Raw genomic sequence first — 17100 nt, 5'->3', positions numbered from 1 at the left:
CATCCTCTTAGACAATTAGGCCAGCAGCTCAGCCAAAACTTGACACGCTCTTTAGAGAACAAAGGTCGCGAGATTGAAGTCTTCACTCCCCGCTTGGGCTGAAGCAGCACAAAAAACTCTTGTCCTCTTCAAAACCTGAGGCAATTGAGTCTTTATCAGGTGATGATGGCTTTTTGGAGAATAAGGAAGACTGACCTCAGCGTCTCCCTCCCTACTGCTCACAAGAAACCTTCAAGCCACCTAACTGGTATAAATTATTGCCCAGTAAGTGCTCCTGCCCCGTGACAGCGGCCTCATCAGACACTCGGTCCAACAATAACATTCCCGATGTCTCTGATAGAAACTGGGCCAACTCTGGGCTGTATGACTAAAACAAGCCAGAAGCTGGAGGTTACAAGCTAAGCCACTCCATGGCTCCATGAGGAGAAGCACGGGATGGCGTGGCCATTACAGAGTGTTGAGGTGGCCTCTGCCCAGCTGCAGGCCATGCCTCTGATCCGCTGGGAAGCCAGGGGCTGCAGAGGACAACAGCTGGGCAGTAACTGAGACAAAGAAATACTGCAGGACCAACCTAGCCCTCCTCGCGTTTTTGCATAAATAGCATTTTTGGAAGATTAAATAAAATAAAAAGTCATTACATGGTTAAATGGCTAATTTCACGGCCATGCTTACAGGCGTCTTGAGCGTTGCCGCGGGGTGGCCGTGCCCAAGACTGACAGCACCAGTTCCCCCCGCAAAGAAATGAGGCTTCACTAAATAATTCGGTTTGGGCTAATTTAAAACTAATCCTCAAAGCTCATTGCTTGGTCAGCCTGGAAGTCTCTGGGAAGAGCTCCAAGAGAGTCAGGCTCCTACGACAGACGTCGGTCACCAACTTGCCCATTGAACCAGGTCTTCTCTCCATGCTAGGAGTTAAATCTGAGCCGTTTCAAACTTGGCCTCAAAATTGCAAAGACAAAATCAAGCAACTCCCTTACCACTATCAGCTGGGCAAATGTAGTCAGATCTAAGATCACACAGATCTAAGCCCAAACCAGACGCAACGTTTGCTCTTTGCTGAAATGTGGTTTTAGTTGGCAACACTGGGCACAGAAATTCCCACGAGAGGAGGCGAAACACAGCAGAGAGCTGCTAGGGCAGAACTTCCCTTGCTCCATTCCCAGCTAAATGGAGCAAGATAGGCTGCAAAAGCCAGTGCCACCTCCACGGGCTCCAAATAGCCTGTAACCAGAAGGCAGCAAAACATTTCCAGCCAGGCCCTTAAATAAATAAATACTCCATTTCACATATTGATCCATTGTACTTTTACCGGGCCAAAAGCAAAATCCACATCCAATACCACTGAAGTCAGTGGCATGAAAATGTAAGAGGGGGGGAAAAAAAACCTCCAATTTTCTTCAGCTTTCGTTCATGAGATGTTTAAGAAATTCCAAAAGAGGAGTGGGTTGTGCAGAACAAGAGAAACTGCATTTCAGCTGTGCAGGCCCTTGCTTAATACTCCTAGCATCCTCCATCAAAGCTTCTCCCTAAAAAAAATGGATTTACAGAAAATAGATTTATCCGACTTTAATTACCAATGTATTAGGAAAAATCCCACCGCCTGCAACAGCTAATGATTATTAAAAAAAAACCACCCTGATAAAGCAGTCATAGTGGATGAGCCCGCGCACACATCCACACACATGCAGCCCCTAACAGGAGGCAGCGGCAGCTGCTTTCAAACGCGGCGCCTAAATGGGCCGAGAGGCTGTTTTCTCCAGACGCAGCCAGGCATTACCGCTGCCACAGCCACTTTCAATCAAGCTTTTCCAGGCGGAGCAACACAAAGGAAGAAGTTAAATCCATGGGAGATTTCCAATGAATACCTAAAAAACCGCTCGCAGGCTGCTCCCTCGCACCGCGAGGGTTTCGTTAGTTAATTCACGGTCTTGCACGGAGCAGGACGGAGTCGGAGCAGCAGAAAGTGTGGCTGAATTTGCTGTTTGCTCTGAATTCCAAACGTGAAGGCAGAGATGCTTTAGGGGGTTGTTATTTTGCAAGAGGGCAAGATTGCAGGCATCGAGGGCTTGGGGAGAGCAGACAGTGCTGCATTTATCCCAATGCAAGGGGAGAAAACACATGAGCGTATATATATATACACACACACACACACATATATATTGTATTGCATTGCATTATATAACATTATATTATATTTTATATATATATATATATTTTTTTTTTTATATATATATATATATATATGCCTGCTGCCCCAGTACACCAGGGTTTTTTCCTCTCCCAGTGATTTTTTCCTCCACGAGCTCTTTTTACCAGCCTGAGCAACAAAGCCAGGGGTTGAAAGACGCAGCCGAAGCGCCTTGTTCCACAGAAGAAAGAGACACTTTAAGGCGGCTGTCAATAAGTTTTGCCCATTTACATGTGTGCACCGCGCTCTGAATGCGTTACGCTCCCGGGATTTAGCGCCACGACAGCAGCCCAACAAAAGGGGACTTACAGAGCCGGCCAAGCGGACGGGGCAGAGGGGGGAAATGCATTTTGCACAGGATAAAATCCCTCACCAGACCACGAGGGTTGGGGTTTTTTGCTTTGCAAAGCGTAGCTGTAATGTCGCTTCCCTGTTATTTGCAGACATGCTTCCCGCTCGGAAAAGCGCGCGTGTTATCGGCTGCATTTTTATGCAGCTGCATAAAAATCGCCTGGATGGGAGAGACGGGGAAGACACATCCCATCTCTGCATCGTGGAAAAGCAGCTTTCGGAAAACCAGCCCTGCATCAGGGGGATTGCTCCAGTGTTCCGCTTAGTAAGGCACCCTCAAGAGACAAAACCCACCAGGGTGAAGTCAAAGGACATGGTAAGATGTAGAGAATTCATCACATGGAGAGATGTTTGGAAGGTCTAGTCGACCATGAGCTTATAAGGGACCAAGGAAGCTCCCAGCTCTGCAGGATGGACAGGGCAGCCTGGTGGTACCCACCGCTCTCCACATCCTTGACCCCGCAAGGAAGTCAATGAGCTTCACTGAGCCTTCCAGAAAGGGCAACTCTATCCAAGCGTTTCTCCTTGTGAATAACCAGCCAGGAACGCTCACGCTGGGCCAGGAGGAGCCTGTGAAAAATTAACCCGAGTTTTTTAAAATCCTCTTTGGAAGGAGGGAGAGCTGGCAGAGGATGTGAGCGCTGTCTCGCCTGCCTCACTGCACACTTTGATACGGCAAAGGTGACCCGAGGATGGGCTGACACTCCAACTAGCCTAACAAAATCTGCAAGGTCAAGTGCAGCCCTAGAGCACAGGTCAACCACTCAGAAAGGAGGCCTCTGCCTAGGAGACCCTTATTGCTGTTTTTATTAGGAACCTTGAAATAATTACCGTTTTTCTGCAAGCCGCAGCTGCTATAGCTTGCATCAATGCAACATCTGCAGGCAAAACTAACTAACTAACTAACTAAATAAATAAATAAATAAATAAATAAATAAATAAATAAATAGATAGGAGGGGGGATGCAAGGAAGGACCTGAACATACAGTAGAAGCAATGAAAAGAGCAAGAAACTTCAAATCTGAGAGTAACCAGCCCTGGCCTTGAGACCTGCCCCACCAAGTATGCTATGAAACCTTCTTGCTAGAGGACATGCCTGAGAAAGGAAAGCAAGTATTTACAAGCCTTTGCCTTTCCTACCAGCAGCCCAAGTTGCCCCAAACCAAAGCCCCAGATTGGGACTTCACATCAGAGTTGCATGGGTATCACCAACGAGAGAACACATCCTGGGAACCTATTTATTTCCCAGGCTCGTTATTGCTTGTTCTTGCAAGAGAGGGCGAGCACCCCGTCACCCAGCCCCCACTGCAGGCAGGACTCACCAAGACCTCGTGGAAGGCGAAATCATCCTTAGAACAGTTTCTTGATAGTGCTAATAAATCACCGGTGCTCCACATCTTTTAATCGAGTGATAAAACTCTCCCTAAGGACACAGGAATAAAGTGCACACGCGGGCACCCGGCCACCTCCGCCTCTTCCCGCACATTCTGGAAATGCGGGAAGGCCTCAGTGCCCTTTCTCCGGTGTCTAATCCTCAATTACACGACAGATAAAGTAGATTTAGGGCCTGGGAGAAGGCTTCTTCCAGAGGTAGGAGAAAGGTGTTAAATCAATGGTGCTGGTAATGGGTTTATTAACTGCGATGCTTCTCCCTCTGCAGACAGACAGAAAGACAGCAACGCCTGGGAACCGCTGGCCTCCCATGTAAGTCCTTAAAGGAGAGGTTTGGAGGTGCCTGAGCTCCTGCATGGACCCTACATCTCATCCCCAAAGAAGGCCAAGTCCTTGGTGCCTCCTGCAGCGGGGCACGATTTGCAGCAATCCTTCAAAGAGGGAAGTTTTGCTTCCCATTCCTGACCCGCCACCCCCAACTCCTCCTCCTGGATCCAGCTACAATCCCTCTGCTGGAACACTTTTTTTTTTTTTTTTCAAGTCATGTTTTCAGGGTCACTGTGAAATACTGCTGTTTTCAGCAAACAGAACTGCCTGAACCTGATTTACAGCACATCCTGCTTGGGCTTTGCAAAGAAAACACGGCGCCGGGTTCCGGTCAAGCCTCGGAGCTGCTTGAGCTTCGGACACTAATTCCCAGGGCTCTTCCCAGGAGTATTAACCCCTTGCTCCAGAGCATAAATTGGCAATATAGAGGTCTGGAGGAACCCGCTTCCTCTGCAAGAGGAGAAGATATTGCAAGCTTAGGAGTAGTTTTCCACTTTTTTTTTTTAAAGCGCAGCACCCCGGCACGGCTATTTGTCTATACTGGCCACAGCACAGGACGGGTCCGTCCAGGGACGTTGGCACCCGCTCGCTCGTGCGACATCGCCGGCTCGCGAAGACGAGGGGAAAGAGCAGAGCCAAGAGCGGAGCAACACGGCCAGCAAGGCGCGGATCAGCGCCGCTCGCTCCGGAGCTGCTTCCAGCGGGATCTGACACCCGCAAGCAATGGGAGAGGAGCCCCAGGCCAGGTGCCTCCTTCACTTGTTACCCACTTGGTCCCAATCGGTCACATTTGGGTCTGTCCAACCCTGTCAGCCCATGCCCTGCATGGAGATGGATACTGCAAGACATCCTCTGGTGAGGACACAGAGCCAGACCCTGACTCAAAAGCATGGAAAAAAAAAAAATCCTAGCGTGGATTGCCTGGGAATTACCCGGAGGCTTTAATTGCTGGCACCGCTTAGAGATAGACGAGTGGAGACCATATATAGTATCACCATAATGATCTCAGGAGCCTAAATATGGCCAGGACTCGGCTCTCAGGTTCACCTAAATTTAGGTGGTCAAGTCCCCAGCAGAGCCAACACAAAGTCAGCACTCCCCTACTAGCTCCATCTCCCGGGGGAGCTCCGCATGCACCTGCAGAGATGGGCACACAGGCACCTTAATCCAGGAGCCAAAGCTCCCGGTTCCTCCTCCGCTGGCGTTTCCATGTGCCGAGCTCTCAGGAAGGGCCGGGAGGTGCAGAGCGGGGCCCAGCCCACCCCACCAGTCCCCAGCCCAGAGCTCGCGGCAAGGTTCTGCAAACACCAGCACAACCTTGCCCGCTAATCTCCCTCGGTGCACTAAACCAACACAGACTGTCTGTCTCCAGGGAAGGCTGTCACAGGATACAGGGCAGAAATCCATCATTTGCAATGCACGGAAATATAACGTACATGGAACGCCGTTTCCCAACCTTTGCTGGGAAAACAAAGACGCAGAAGAACAGGAGGCCAAACTCTGTTGCCTTCCAGCTACCATGTTCAGCAATCACACCATCAACAACACAAGAAAACCCAATTCTGGCTGTATGTAGCAATAGTGCCCAAGCAGAACACTCCACCAGGAGCCTCTTGGGTCTGCGTTTCTGTAGAGCTGCTCATTTGTCACTGTGATACTCAAGGGAACCTACTGAAGCAAAACTGTAGGACGTGACAGCCCCATGCTCCATCACCTTCCACACAGCTGATGTGTCCCTGAAAGAAAGGGGTGTGCAAAGCTAGAAAGCACCAAAAATTAAAATTATGGAGGTGACAGAGGGATAGGGAAGACTTTTTTTGCAGAAGCAGGAGAACTGCATCAACAAGAGAAACATCTTCTGCTGATTATAACCAAAAAAAGAATAGGAGGATGTGTGATGAATAGTTCTACTGATATCGACTGGGTTTCTATATTCCTGAACACACAAGCACTTCATAAATACACCGAAATATCCTGTCGGCGCCATGGGGAGTGCGCCAGCTCCCTAGGAGCATGGACATCTGGCGGGGGGGTTTTCCATGGCTGCAATTGCTGGTGGGAAGAAGGCTGCACCACAAACCGAAAAAATCCTTTAGGGTTTTTTTTTTTTTTTTTTAATTTCAATTTTCCTCTCTCAGCTCCCTGGTATTTTAGGATGGTTTTGTTTTGCTCCTCTTCCCCTCTCCCCATCTCCTTCAGCCCACGCAGCAGCAACACACAGGGCTTGGGGATGCACATGGAAGCCCATAGTGGGATCCAAGAGGATATGTCCTCATCCCAGAAGTGGGGACACCCCTCCTCAAGCCTATCTTTTCCCATAGTCACAGCTCTGCTCCAAACTCTTCCAATTTTAAGGCTGGAAAAACTTACAGCAAACAGCTTGTTCATCCTCCTCAGGCAAATTATTTGTTTTGTGTAGGGTTTCTTTTTGCATTTAGTGTAGTGTCTGCATAACTCTTGCAAAGGCAGAACGGAAGGCGCTTGTAAATCCATCGGAAAAAAATAAATCCTCATCAAGAGGCTATTAAAATTCATTCAGGCTTGTTCCTCTCTAATGTTATTTCAATTAACGTATGGAAACTGAGTTGTTCCTGCCTATGTTCTGCATTAACATTTTATCCTTTCAAACATTTTTCTCAGTGGAAGTTGTATACCGCTTTTTTTTTTTTTTTTTCCTTTTTCTAGACAGAGAACCCCCCACAAGATGTATTTTCAATCCCCATGCCTATATTTTCAATTGGAGATTGCTGCCAAAATTCACATTTTTTCCACGGATCCTTGCACATCCTCACACTCCGGGCAGACCGCGCTCCAAGGTGACCACACGGAGGGACAGGACATGTATTTGATAAGGCTGCTTTTAATAAGGGAAAGCCTGGCAGTGGGTGGCATGGGTCAAGTTGCTACAAGGTGGATAGGAACCAGGCAATGTTGAGAGAAATGGGGGAAATCACCCTGAGATGGACTCCAAAACCTGGAATCTCCTCATACCAAACTCTCAAGAGATGCGCTGCTCTCCAAGAGAATTGATGAAAGAGCAAAAAAAAATGAAACAAAATAAAACAATGCCTGTCCAAATAGCCCACATGTCTCTGAAATGAGACATTTATATTAGTGCAATAGACACTTTTTCCAGTGGGATCTGAACTCTGGATCCAACTCTGATTCTTCCAGCATTCTTCCAGCGCTCCCACTAACCCCCCGGCACTGCTACGTTTTCCCTGTGGGCCCTGCTGAATTTTAGCTCCACCTCAAAGGGGTCACTCCATAAAAGTCCATGGAAATATCTGGTCCTCCAAAGCCCTGAGGCACCCTGCCATGGATGGGAATGGGAGGGACACACTGTCTGTGGTCACCCCATTGCTCCCTTGTGAGCTCAGGCCATGCTCCTATGACTCCTATAACTCATTGGGTTTCTTCCCCAGGACAGCACCCTCAAAACACCCACAGGAAGGGCTGAAGAGCTCACGCTGGCACAAGGCTGGGAGCAGAGCAGGACAAGAGCACGGCGGTGGTGGATCTTCAGCCATCACGAAGTCACATCACACCTCAGAAGCATTTCCTGCAGCCTGGCATGGGAAAGGTGGTCCCAGTGGGCTGCTGGCAACTGGGTCCGAGAGGACCCAAATCAAGTGCTAGGCCTTTGCCAACACCATGTGAGGCGAGTGCTCCACGTGACACCACTTGCCCTATCCACCAGGCACAGGTGCATGGCCACAATTAGAAGTGACCAGCCATACGAGTGACCAACCGTACACATTACCAGCCACACGAGTGACTGGCCATACGTAGCAGCACCTTCTAATCCAACTCAGCCCATCTGAAAACCCCAGGACATTTGATCACCACATTCTTATCTTCACCCAAACTCACAAGCACCTCACTGGCATGTGAAGCATCACACAGTAAGCTTCAGACAGCATTCCTCCCACCCAGAGATCTCACAAATATTCCTTTCGCTCAGAAACTGGACCACAAATCACAGCACGGTGGTAGATCTTCAACTTGGCACTCAGCTTGTCCCAAGAACACGTTTCACCACAGCTTTGCCCTGAACCTTCAAGAACAACACATGGAGCCCATATCTTCAGCAGATCTTTCCTCCCTAGCAGCTCCCAGTCTTTGAGGGGCTACACGGAGGGTCCTCACAGCCCCAGGAGTGAGGGCAGCCCTCCATAACCCCGGCATCGTTCTCCCCGAGTGGAGCCAGGCTCCGTAAACACGCTCCTCCCTGCAGCATCCGCAGGGACCAGCCGGGAATGCAACTTGTGTGGAAAACAGTAAATTATGGTAATTCATTTCCTCTGCTCCAGCAGCTGTAAGAAGCCCAGGAAAAGGAGGAGGGTAAAAAGAGCAAACAAGAGCCAATGGGAAGAAGGTGACTAAAGATCTCCACCAAAAAGCTCCTGCAGAAAAGGGGCATCCCTGGGGCTTCGCTCCCCATAGGATGCACACGCTTTGGTGACCGAAGCCCGTGCAAAGAGTCAGAGCTTACTTGTAATTTGCTAACGGGGAAATAATTTTGCTAAGCAAACTACCATGCTTGGACTCAACCCTCCGATTAGCACAGCTGGAAGAGAGGGCAGCAAACTGCTGTGGGAATTAACTCGCCTGACCCCTGGACTATAGTGGCACTCAAATACTCGGCACGTCAGATGAAGCTGAAAAACTCCTGGAAGGCCACACTGAAAGAATTTACTGGGTTTATTGGATTTGCTGGGATAAAAGAAAAATAAGCCTCAAACTCCACTTAGCTGGTCTGTGGTCTTCAGAGAAACAAGTTTTCTCTCCTGACATTATCTAGAAGGGCGTATACGAAGCATTGGGTTAGGCTTTTCTTCTTCTTTTTTTTTTTTTTTTTTTCCTTCCCTCCTTTTTTTTCTCTCCCAGGAAACTCTCAATAAGTAGTAATAAGTACTATAAATATACGGGACTAATTCTGAATTCTGCAACTACTTTTGAGTAGTGCCTTACTGTTTTCTTCACATTATGATAAAATGAGGAACAGGGAAACAGGTTCCCACCTCTGTACAGGGATCCCAAGGCAAATTTTACCAAATGCTAAGCAGGAGTGCTCTGAAGTTCCTGTGCATTTCCAGAGCCAGGAATAATCCTGCACGTCCCATTCACCAACTGCTGCTTGCAGTCCCCCAAGTCCTTGGATCTACCCTGGCCTTGAGGAAGCCAGAATTGGAACAAAACATTTGGCATTAGTGACGGGAGCAGGATCTTGCTCTGCTCTAGATGAATCCCTGCTCTGTTATGTTTTTTTCAGCCACGGAGCAAAGTGCCCCAATTTGCATCCACCCCTTTCTGGTATCTCTTTGTGTCAAGGGAGCAACAGATATACACACTGAGAAAAGTGGCAAACATTTCCAGGTAAGAAATCCAGCATTGAGAAATGGCCTTTTCCCAAGCCTTGCACGTGCAGGTGTCTCCCTATTGTTTATGATGCCTTGTCGATCAAAACCGACAAGGAAAAGCAAACACCTGTCTTGGCCCTGATTAAGCTGAAAGCTCCTCTCTAATTAGGCCCTAACGAAATCAACCCCGAGCAACACCGCATTTCTGATTGGCTGTGAATACCAGGAGGAGCAGAGATACTCATCAGCTCTGAGCCATTAATCTGGTTTCGTATTAACTGTTGCGAATGGTGACGAAACTTCCCCTGAGCTGGAAGCCACATGATCCTGAAGGGCAACCTGCTCTCCCGAGGCCCCCGGTTCTGCCCTGTGATTCATAGGTTTAATCTTGTTCACAGCCCACTGAGGCTCAAGGGAGTATCACCTTCAGAGCTGACAGCGACATTTGAGTGTTAAAAGATATAAAGACTTATCAGAACATATTCCGCAATCTCTAGACCTTGGTGGTTTGCAGATCATGTGCTGACTCTTCAGCACCTGCAAAGGATGCTAACTCTCCGCCCAGTTCCCAGATTTAAATTGCCCTAAAAGACATTATATACTTCCTAATATTACACATTATGCTAAGCAGAGACTGTGACTGCTGCCAAGTTGTTGTGTGAATCTAGAGAAGAATGGGAAAGACTTTGATGCATCTAGAGACAGAGGGAGAGGGCTCATAACATGCTCTGTACTAGGCTGCCTAACCTACGAAGGAGTCAAGAGTCACCAGTTTTATGACAGCTGGTCCATGCCAGACAAGCATTCTTCCCTTCTGCAGGGAGACTACAGATTATAGAGGTATCCCACAAGGCCCAGAAGTTTACGTAGTTATTCATTAACCTTCCCCATCCTTGACATGCAGCTCTTGTCCAAGATTTGTTGTTGCTTAACCAGTGTTAACAGGCTGGTCTAGGTGGGAACAACTGACCAAAATAGCTTCCTTGGTTACTACAATTTGCACAAACTTGTAGGTCTTCAAAGGCCTTCACTCAAGAAGCTGGGTTCAAGCAGGGGTGCATTAATCAATGCAGCCCAAGGTGTCTCCCAAACCTTGGCTAGTGCTTACATGTCCTTTCAGGAGCTCCTAAGCTGTGAGAATACAAATTAATTCGCACAACAGGCCATTTCTTTTTAATTCTTCATTTCTGCATCTCTCTGCTGTCCCTGTACTTTTACTGAACATGCACAAATACCAACAGCTCCAAAAATACCCACCAAAGGCAACGGAGCCCAAGTGGCATCTAGTTGGTGACACTTCTTACTTCCCTGTCGCTTGCCAGGATACCCAGGATTCTATAAATCTTCCATGGAATAAATTTTAAAAAGCACAAGGAGGAATGACTTTGCTTCCCATTCATCTTGAAACCACTGTGGCTGGTGTACCAGGGAGGCCAGGAATCAAGGTGCCCTGAGAACCTTTGTGCCCTTCTGTGCCTTTTTAACCTTTGCTGAGAAGCCTCTGTTCCCGATTTACATTTTTTTTTTCTCTCTTAATTTTCTCTTAAATTTCTCAAAATTAAGTTTGAGCACTTTATGGCAGAAGCAGCCAGGAGTTATTGGCTGCAGTTCTTCCTGAAAATCAGAGTGGTTACGATGAAACAGAAACGCCAGGTTGCCCGCAGCATGGCTGCATGCTGAGTTTCTGCTGCCATACCATGGGGAAACTGTGTAAGCAGGGCGTGCAACCAGTCTCCATGCACACCACTCAGAAAAGGGAGGGAAAAACACAGAAATTTTGGTTTTCCTGTTTCTGCAAACAGAAAAATTGCCGTACCCAGACAGCATGCTCGGAGCTGCATGGAGGTCAATATTACACCTGCTCTGTAAATCTCTTCCTTACGGGATGGGTCCAAAGCCCTGGAGTGGGAGTTGCTGTGCCAGCGCTCCCAGGCTCTGAATCAGGTCCGGACACGTTAAAACCAGCACGGGCTGTACCTGCTTATCAAACGTGACATCAGGGTGACAGGATCAGATCAGCCTAGCTTCCCTCTACACATTTTTGCTTTTGTACTGTGTCTCCACTAGCATCAATAGGCTGACAATGGCTGGAGGTCTTTGCAACTTCCACATTGACCCTGGGCTTTAGGCTTTACAAAAATAAATAAAAATCCCTTAAATGACCAAAAACATCCCACCTTTGTGCAAAAGACTGAGACACATCAACACAGCTAAACGTGTAAAGGAAGCCCATTAGTTACGGAAAACATTGAGCAAATTAAAAATATTCCTAATAGGATCAAATGCATTTTGGCTTGAGCAGCCCCCCAGCAAACACAGGAAGAGGCCAGATGAAAGAGACATTCTTTGGAACCAGAGAAAACGGGCAGGTTAATGGAAGAAAGGATCATTTGCATTGACTACTGTAATATCGGGACACGCAGGAACAGTAGGGAGAACATTTGCTACTGAACAAATAAAGCCACCACCGAGGTGTATTTGTTTTTAATTCAGTCTAGGCAAAAAGGGACCTCTACATTATTGTTTTTCTCCATTCAGTGGAAATTTTTCTCTCTGGTCCTGCAGCAAATACAAAACATGTGGCCAGATATAGATCATCTCTACCTCCTTCGCCCTATATCCTACCAAGTGTTTTATCCTCCGATGTACCTGTGTTGATCCAGGTCCACCTCACCGTGAGACACTGCTTGAAAAGGGACTATCAGCTGACAGTGAGGGCACTGGAACAGATCAGTGTGACCTGCCAGATGACAAACGCCTAATTAGTTCATAATAAATTAGCAGCAACGGTCTCCCATTTTGAGAAGTGGTCCCTTGAGTCGCTCGTTGTTTAGCAAAGGTCAGTTAACAAATGGTTCTTGCTCCTCTTGTATTAAAAGAAAAAATAATCTCATGGCGTATCAAAATTTCTAATTTGGATAAGAGTCTGACTTCGGAGTTTAGCTGTGTGCAAGTTCATTATAAAAAAAAGACGTCTTAATTTGCTGCTTGCATCTTTTGACGAAGGTCAGAGAAGCATACGCACTTTAAAAAATAAAGTTATTTTACTTGAAAGTTATTTTACTTTAAAAAACTTCAGGGAAAATCTAAATGTATTTGAGAAATGTGCTGAATTTTGTAATATTTCTAGTGAAAAAGGGGAAAAATATCAGCTGTAATTTTCCAGTGTGACACACACTGTATGTCTGAACTCAGCTGCAACTTAAGAGATCGACGGCTTCAGACGAGGAGAGCAACCGAGGTTTTAAAATAAAATTCAAATTAAAAAAACAAGGATTCTTTTTTATATTGACTCTAGATTCAAACGGTGCTGCCAATTTTTTCAGGAATAAGTTCACTAACAGCAAGATCCAAAAAATGCACCAAATTTAACCAGACAATCTCCAGTGACTTCCATGAAATGGGAGTCAAACAGTATTTCTGCATATATTTCTCTTCCACAAGTGATAAATTACTTAATCATTATATCTGGTAACAATCATCGAACAGGAATACAGGAGTATTTAAACAGAAGTCAACAACTGTCTCTTTTTTATTCTCACTATTTATCTTTTCCCGACTAACTACTGTTCGCTCTCATAAGCTACAGAACGCATCCCTTTTTCTCCAATGTTTAAAACCAAAAAAAAAAAAAAAAAAAAAAAAAAGGCAAACAAAATGCATTAATTCTGTCCGAAATGCTTGAATTTCATAGCTGATAGTAACAGGGAACCACAACCTCATCGGCGAGCGGTCGCCGACCCGACTTTTCCGTGGCGCGCCGGAAAGCGGCACGGCAGAGCCACGCGCACCCACGGCGAAATCACCATCCAAATTAAGTCATTTCCAGGAGCACAATATCAGTTTCCTACGGGGAAGAGGAGGGTTGCCGCCGCTCTTACCAAAAACTTCCAAACATACCGTAGGAAATCTCAGCTGAGCACCGGGAGCAGCCAAGCGCCGTCCCTACGGGACCATATAGGGTAGCCAATGCGAATACGATGGCAACTTGACAGATTGGGAATAACTATCGCTGCGGGGATAACCTAAGAGGGAAAATATCAGATTCTCTTCCCTGTATCCGACCGGAGGTGTGGAGCCGTGGCAGCTACATCGCGACGGGATGTGGTCACTAGAGGCTGGTGACCCAAGGCGGCCTTCGTCCCTGCAAGGGGATGTTTGTCACCCACTATGGGGCTGCGCGGAGGGAAGGACAGAAGGGACACAGGACAGGGACTCTAGCACCCGTGTTGGCCCCGCTGTGGGGTTGGCAAGACCCAGGGCAGCTAGTTAAAGGTCTGAAGCTGCTACCTTAAGCCTTGGCTCTTGGCCAAGGGGCAAAACAGCTCTCGGAGATCCGCAACACACTGATTTTGTGCTGGGATTTTGTAGGCGCAGAAGTTTCTGCGCTGGTGTTCATCCTCCAAGGGAAGGACGACTCTTGGATGATGCAGAATAGCTACTAACGCCTTAGTTTTTGTAGAGGACCCACTAGGACTTGCTGAGCCTGGAATAAGATGGGTCACGGGGCAAGTTCTTCCAGACCCCACTACGATTCCAGGGGCAGACAAGCTCCTAGCCAAAGCCTTTTAAGCTTCAACCCCCAAATCCTAAATTCAAGCCAGAGCTACCTGCTCCTCCAGCCTTCTGTGCCAAGCCTTCTAAAGGCAGATCTGCTCTTCACTTTTCATGGCTACATAAAATGTCAGGCCACTTTCTTAAGGGCTTCTCTTGGTTTCCTAGGCTATTGCTGTTCTTGCAGCACTTTGTGTATCCCCAATGTGACACATCGGGTCACAAGAGTGCACCAAGGACAGAGGCATCAAGCACAGCTTGAACCTTGCAAAAAATCTCCCCTTTCAATGGGGCAAAAAAAATATGCAGCATTAGCCCCATGCACCAGTGCATCAGTTGGACTGAACGTGAAGAACCGCATTCTCAACCCGGCACTCCTTTGTGCAGGATTTATGTTGGAAAATGCCTATTTCCCTCCTGGCCCCTTGGACCGGGTGGCACTGGAACGCTCGGGGCCACCCACAAATTGCAAAAGGGGCACAAAATATTAAACAACATTCGGCCAAAGCCAAGCGCCTTCTCCCCGCGCCGCAAAGCCCCACGACCGCAGGCTGCAGCTCCGGCTGTGAAACAGGTAACGTCTGCACCTCAGCAGCAGCGTGAACCACCGCATGAGGCATGGGGAAAAAATCCACAGGCATGTTAACAGCTGGGCACATCTTTAAGAGAATCTAAAATTACCCAAATGTACATTTCCCGGAATTGGGGGCACCTCTCTGCAGTGCGGAGCGCGGCGGCATCGTGATGGGCAGCGTCGTCTCCCCGCTGCTCCCTCAAAAGTTGGATCTTTCACCACATGGGCAAACAAGAAGAAAAGGGAACTTTTGGGGGAGATTGGCCCTGCGCTCTCTTATTTCCATGCAACTCTATTTCTGTGCCATTTTAAAGAAGCAGGGGCATCTCCCCAGCCATTTGCAGCTCTGATTTCCCCGGCTCTGAAGAGTTCAATCAGCTCAAACTCTTTGTCAACCCCGACAAAGTTATATATATTTAAAAAGAAACTTTTTTCATGGGGAAATCTATGATGTTCTGAAATCACCACTGCTAACTTTCTGTTTCCTTTCTGTACACTTGCAGTCCATGGTCAACCACTCTGTGTTTTCCGGGGGCAATAAAAGCAGGCGAGCACGACAAGTGCAAACAGCACTTAGGCACGCAAAGCACCAAATCCTCTCCCCGCGACGCGGCAGACAAAACTTTTTGTCTTCTCCTGCCCACCTTTTGGGCTTTTGGGGAGCTCCACCAACTCCCAGGTCTGCTGGAATAATGCAGCTCCATGAGGTCATCCGAATCCACGCAGTGCTGCCCGTCGCCCGTAGCTCAAAACTGAGTCCCCATTGTAAACCCTGCCTGGAATCCAGCCCTTCAGACCTTCAAGGCTATATATACTGTTTTCTTTTTCATTCAGCTTCCAGCAGAATCATTTTATAGTGCTTCTGCCTCCATAAAATATTTGCGCGGAAGCCAAGAAAAAATTTTAAAAAAGCAGCGCTCTGACCCAATGTGGGCTCTCAGCATCACGCTTCCCCCTCCTTGCCTGCAATCACCCCCCACACTCAAGTAAATGTTTAAATCTTTTAATTGGGAGCTACAGGGCCCTAGCCTGCACAGGAGCCTTTAAAGGTCTTTCATCAATTCCCACAGTTTTCCTGCATCCCATGTTCCCGCAACAACACAGTCTTCTCCTTCATGGCCACTCAGACCCACTTTCCTGTTCAGTGACAGCACTGGCCAAGGTATGTCCCAGTCTTGTGGCTCGGACCCCATCACTTTAGGTTAAATCACCTTCCTGCAAAGAAAGCTCTTTTTTCCCCAACCATCTCTGCTGCGTCTCTGCAACAACGCATTGCAATGTGGAACCTGTTTATGGAAATCCGATCAATGGCGAGAGACCCAGCAGGAAAACACAGGCTGGCTGTTGGGAACTGTCATTTGTCTGTCACTGAGGACACTAATGGACGCGTCTGTTCAGTTTGCTGGTGGGAACGGGCCGGAGGAACACCCCGTTTCTTTAAAAACCACCCGGGCATTTTCACACCCACGCGCATGCCGGGGTCCTGGGAGTTCACCTGCGCTGGAGAAACCTCAGCGAGCCAAGCGCGACCGAGCTCCAGCCGCAGCGACGACCGCGCCGTGCAGGTAAGGAGGCGCGCGCTCCGTGCCCAGAAAGCAACCCGCCGTGCAAGAGCCCATGCCCACTGCAGGGCCCTCGTGGGGTCCCTCCCGACACGGGCTCGGCGGGTGCCGAAGGGCGCGATCCGCGCGGCGAGGCTGCTCTCTTACCTCTCGCCGAGGCGGAAAACGCAATTATCCCTGCGAGAAGCAGCGCGAGCTGCAATTCCATTTTGAAAAGCAGAGCCCTGCGTGTTGCACGGGCTACCGTCCTTCCAGACCTGCGGGGAGGAGAAAGGAGAGCGGAGTGATTACCAAAGCAAACAAAACAACGCCGAACTTTGCACACTTCGCAAGTCAGCGGCGGAGGCGCGGGATGAGAAACGGCGAAGGGAGCAGCTCCACTTTCGCAGTTCGCTCCTTGGCGAAACTTCGCCCTCCAGCGCGATGTAAAGCAGGAACCGAGCGCGCTTAAAGCGGGCGCCCAATTCCGCGCTGTCCGGGCCGGCACCGGGCAAACAAACCGGCGGCGAGTGGCCGCCAAACGGCGCAGGAGGAGGAGGAGGAGGAGGAGGAGGAGGAGGAAGGCACGGGCAGCCCGCGGAGCTCTCCCCGCTCGCCCTCCGCATCCCGCGGGGCCGCGCACTCACCTCGGCCGCCGCTCTCTAGCAGCGCGCGCCCATCACCGCCGCTCGCCGCCTCCCGCCGTGCGCGGAGCGAGCCCCGCGGCCGCGGCGCCCGGCGCGGCGCCTCTGCCGCATCCCCCGCGGGCGACTCGCCGCCGAGGAGCCACGGGCGGCGGGCGGAAAGGGG

The 17100-nt window shown here is 48.8% G+C and overlaps 1 protein-coding gene across 1 annotated transcript in view; it reads right to left on the bottom strand.

Annotated features, from left to right (window-relative positions):
- FGFRL1 (fibroblast growth factor receptor like 1) overlaps positions 1 to 16985 on the bottom strand; it is a 137893-nt gene extending 120908 nt beyond the window's left edge. Inside the window, exons 1-2 of the mRNA XM_026034092.1 lie at positions 16938 to 16985; positions 16459 to 16568 (exon numbers count right to left, since the gene is read on the bottom strand). Coding sequence (XP_025889877.1) covers positions 16459 to 16519 — 61 coding nt within the window. The 5' untranslated portion in view covers positions 16520 to 16568; positions 16938 to 16985. The remainder of the gene's footprint in view (positions 1 to 16458; positions 16569 to 16937) is intronic.
- Positions 16986 to 17100: the final 115 nt, after the last annotated feature.

The sequence above is a fragment of the Nothoprocta perdicaria genome, unplaced genomic scaffold (assembly GCF_003342845.1).
Source record: "Nothoprocta perdicaria isolate Ctin4 unplaced genomic scaffold, notPer1 scaffold_14, whole genome shotgun sequence".
Lineage (NCBI taxonomy): Eukaryota > Metazoa > Chordata > Aves > Tinamiformes > Tinamidae > Nothoprocta > Nothoprocta perdicaria.
The sequence above is the reverse complement of the archived record's forward strand: the minus strand, read 5'-3'. Positions and strand labels throughout refer to the sequence as shown.